The sequence below is a fragment of the Tupaia chinensis genome, unplaced genomic scaffold, assembly GCF_000334495.1.
Source record: "Tupaia chinensis unplaced genomic scaffold, TupChi_1.0 Scaffold000183_1, whole genome shotgun sequence".
NCBI classification, from domain to species: domain Eukaryota; kingdom Metazoa; phylum Chordata; class Mammalia; order Scandentia; family Tupaiidae; genus Tupaia; species Tupaia belangeri.
The window spans coordinates 886,622-891,410 of NW_006159658.1; the positions used below are offsets into that span (position 1 = coordinate 886,622).

Consider the following 4,789-nt stretch of genomic DNA (forward strand, 5'->3'; position numbering starts at 1 on the left):
ACAGAAAGCGAGAAATCACCCCCCAGGGGGGATAGCCACACCACAATTCCTTCTCCTCCATTCTCCTCTTGGGATCTTGGGCATGAACGCACACGCGCCCGGCGTGAGTTTAAGCCACTGGGTCTGGGACTCAAACTGTGGTCAGCTACATGGGAGTTCAGCAACACAGCCATTATGCTAACTGCTGGTCCCTAAGAGAGATTTTTACTGTATGGCATGTGTACTTGCTGGAGAGACAAAGAGAGACAGAGAGACAGAAAGCAAGAAATCATCCCCACCCACCCTCAGGGGGATGGCTATACCACAATCCATTCGCTTTCATTCTCCTCTTGGGATTTTGGGCATGCATGCACACGTGCCTGGTGTGAGTTTTAAACTGCCAGGTCCAGGATTCAAACCACAGTCAACAACATGGGAGTCTAGCAACGTAACCATTACACCATCCGCTGGTCCCAACATCTGTGCTTTTAACTTTATGTTTCTAAATAAAACAATAAAGAATCATGACAATTAAATAATAAATAATATTCAATATTCCTCATAACACAAAAAAGTTAATTCTGGTAGTTTTATAATAACTCTGTTGAAAGAGAAACCTCTGACAATTTAATTTAGCAGAGTTTAGTTTAGCAAAACCAATTTGAATCAGGCAGGCCTGGAATGGCTTCCAAGGTACTCTGGAGAGTCACATGGGATGACATTATGTGTGAGGAAGGGAAAGTGAGGGGATGAGGTGGAGAAAGAATTGGGTTGGTTACATCTTGATGTTTGCCTGCATGAGGACAGTTTAGAGGGTGGGCTGTCTGTGATGGGCTGATGTGTAAGTGCTGTGATTGGCTGTAACAGCAACTTACTAAGGAAGCAGACTTTCATATGAGGTTGTGGTTTGCTTATGGGAACTAAAGCAGGAGTATGGGAGACTCTTTCAGACCGATATACTTTATTTTATTGTTTTAACATTTCTTTATTTATTTGCTGCGATTCTCAAGCTGCCAGGTCTGGGACTCAAACTACTGTGGGCCATGTCAGAATCCAGGGCCTTAACCTCCACACTTTATCAACTATTATTGATATAATTTTTAAAAAACTTTAAAGTCCTTTAGTAGATATTTTATACTCATATCAGCTATGTAAAAAAATACAAAAAATTACTCTAGTCCAATTTTTTTTTTAATTTCTTTCTTTATATTTATTTATTAAATTTGACTAGAGAGGGACACGGTGAGAGAGAAAGAGAAGGAAAGTGAGAAAGGAAGCCACCAGGTCTGGGACTCAAACTGTGGTCAGCCATGTGGGAGTCCAGCATCCTTAACCACCATGCCACCTGCTGGCCCCAAGTCCAATTTTTTTTTAAAGACAGAAAAACTGAGAACCAGGGTGCTTAAATTACTCACCAAAATAGCAGGTGAAATGAATCGGTTAAAAGAATGTACCTACTTCTGGCCGCAAAAGCCGTGCACCTGGTGGGAGACAAGGAGGTGGGAACAAACAATCTTCTATTTCTTGGGCGGAGGAGGAGGTCTTTTGATTGTCTAAGGAAACCCTATGGACTGATAATTCCATGGCATTGGAAAATAAGGGTGAATAAAACAAAAGGAATCTTTTGGCATATCTGCTGGGAGTGTGTCCAATGTGTCCTGAGTTGCGTAAGATGTCGCACACAGGGTCATGTGGGAACAGATTTCATGGGAAACACCAGACACCCAGGTCTCCAGCTGTGTCTGAAAGTGCCTGATCTTGAAGGTTTTATAGAACATGGCGGCAGAAGTGGGGAGGGAGCAGTTTGTGTATATCTGACTTTGGCTTTCAGATTTCACTGTTCCACCCTGGCCCCCTGATAGTCTTTAACCACTTCCGAAGCACTATTTGAAGAAATGCCCTCATCTTTTTTCTCCCTTTCAGATTCTGGCACTCGGGTGAACCCAATAATCCTGATGAGCGGTGTGTGATTGTAAATCTTCCTCTTGGATACTACCAATGGGGCTGGAATGATGTACTTTGTGATAATTCTCAGAGGTCAGTTTGCAAGATGATGGAGATTTACTTATGAATGGAGCATTGTCCATGGATATGTGTCTATGTTTACACCAGTACCACAGTTTTGATTGCTGCCTTTTGTAATTGAAATCAAGAAGTGTGATGCTTCCAGTTTTGTTCTTCTTCAACATTACTTTGGCTACTTTTGTTTTTCTGTGATTCCACACTAAATGTAGGATTTTTTCTATATTTCTGAAAAATGTGATTGGTATTTTGATAAGCATTACATGTAATGTATAAATCACTTTGGATGGTATGGACATTTTAACATTATTTACTTTCCTAGTACATGGGCAGTGGATATATTTCCATTTCTTTATGTCTTCTTTAATTCCTTTTATCAAGATTTTATGTTTTCAATGTACAGAAATTTCACTTCATAAGTTAAATTTTTCCTTAGTATTTTATTTTTCTGGTACTTTTGGAAATAAGATTATTTTCTTTATTTCATTTCCAGATAGTTTTAAATTTTATTTTTCTGTAGAGTGTGTATGCTTACTGACAGACAGAAGTAGAAAGGGGAAGAGAGAGAGGGAGAGAGAGAAAGTAAGAAATCACCCCCCAGTGGTAATACTCGCACTGCAATCCCTTCTCTATTCTCTTATTGGGATTTTGGGCATACATGGACCCAGGCATGGAGTGTTTTTAAACTTCCATGTTGGAGACCACACAGGCTGCTGTATGGGATATAGGTGCCTTAACCTCCACATTATCTGCTGACCCTAAATTATTTTTAGCATGAAGAAATGCAGCCAGCAATAGGGAGGGATGGGGGGGGAATCAAAACATTAATGAACACAAAATGGGAAATTACTTGTTGATGACAATGTGTACGGTAATATCTTTGCCTGGACTTATATGTGGTACACTCATGCCCAGAGAGTCCATTTTGTATGCTGTAAAGATTACAGTAATTAAATGTAAAAAATAAAAATAAAAATTTGAGGAAAAAAATAAAGAAATTCAACTACTTTTTGTATTTAGGTCTTTTCTTTCTTTTTGTTTTTTGCTCGTTGGTATGATAAGGATTTCCAGTACTAGTTGAAGTAGAAATTGTGGGGGTGGGTATGCTTTTCTTGTTCCTGATGGAGGAAAACTTTAAGCTTTTTCCTGTTGAGTGTGATGTTGGATACAACCTGTCCCACTTGCCGATCTGGTTGTTCCACACCAAAGGGCAGTAAGTAAGACTAGGAATCAGTGTCAAAAAACCTCTCTTTGGCCATATTCGAGGAATAAGGGCAGTTTGGAGGAAGTGGAGCTCGGACCAAGTTTACCTGAAATGCATGGATCTTAAAGCTGTCAGGATCCTGGTAGAGCCTTTTTCATGGGACGCAATTTTGAAACTGTGGGCGACAAACACTTCAAGTAGCAATAATTAACAAGTTGATGGCAGTTCATTTCAATAATGGTGTAATTGACAAGGATTTGGTTACTCCCATCGCATACAGCACTTAAAGGTAACAACTGCAGTGGGGGCCGTGCACAGGTGGTGAAAGAATTTTCCAGGTGCAGGAGCACGAGCAGAAGCCAGGTTCATTAGAGCCAGGCAAGAGTACATGGGGAGAGACCTGAATAGGTTCATGCTTCAAGGGTCTCGTTTTGTAGCCTTGAACATAGGGCAATATTATGGAAAAACCTCTGTAGGCTCAGGTGCGGATGAGGGTGGTGGTTTCTCAGGAACTTAGGGCTCTGTCAGCCATGGACAGTGGCAGGAGGTAGTGGCAGAAGAGGCCAAAACATTTTCTCTCTTGTTTATCGTGCTGGTTACATCTGTTTCTTGTGATGTAAATCTTGTCTTGGGGCTTATCTTGGGCTGTCTTCATTAATTACTTATTAATTAGTTATTCTTTTATGAACTCTCCACTAAAAACAGGATCATGCTTGAAAGCACCACATCAGTGTTATCTGAATTTTACACATCTTGGTTTTAGAATTATACTTAAAAAGGCACTTAATTTTTATAAAGCTCAGTGTTTCTAAGTAGTTAAAAACCCAGTAAATACAAACATGAAGTACAGAAATCTTTCTTTAACATCAGTTACCAAAAGGTAAAGAGAAAAGCTGTCAGTGTGATTATTTTTTTTAACTAAGAGCTGATCAATACTTTAAAGTAGCCTTTTTGTAAAAAATTTATTTATTTACATTAATTCACTATACATCATTACAGCATACAAATGAATTTTCCATCCAGAATACACTGTATATTGGCTTAGTCAAGCACATCAACATACATGTTATCAACAAATAATGTTCCATTTCTTATGTCCTGTATATTTTGCTGTTTATTCTTGCCATCCTTGATTCCCTATCCCTTACCCTCTGCCCTGTCCCACCCTCCTCCCACATTGTCTCTGGTATCCATGGTTGCTTTCTATGCCTTTCCCCCCATTTAATTGATTCCTAATGAACTTAATTAGTCTAAATATTTCCAATAGCAAGCGCAGCTGATATATACATATACATGAACCCAAATCTGACTTTAGGCATAAACCTAAATGAATAGAATGAACATACTATAAAGGAGCACCTAGCTGGGCTATATAGCTTACTGCATCATCAAATACACATTTAAAAAAATTTTTGATAAGAACAGTTTTAGTGTTTTTTTTTCTCCTGAAACTTTTTTTTAAATTAATTTACATTCATTCCCTGAGCATCATCACAACATACTAAATGTGATTTCCCATCTAGAATAAATTGCATAGTGGCTTAATCATGCATGTTATCATCAATAATATTCCATTTCTACTTT

At 38.9% G+C, this 4,789-nt stretch overlaps 1 protein-coding gene across 1 annotated transcript in view; it reads left to right on the top strand.

Annotated features, from left to right (window-relative positions):
* Positions 1–3,209, top strand: part of LOC102481925 (C-type lectin domain family 4 member A) — a 30,105-nt gene extending 26,896 nt beyond the window's left edge. The window contains exon 6 of the mRNA XM_006146630.3: positions 1,903–3,209. Within this exon, the coding sequence (XP_006146692.1) occupies positions 1,903–2,050 (148 nt within the window). The 3' untranslated portion in view covers positions 2,051–3,209. The remainder of the gene's footprint in view (positions 1–1,902) is intronic.
* The last annotated feature ends 1,580 nt before the right edge of the window (positions 3,210–4,789 follow it).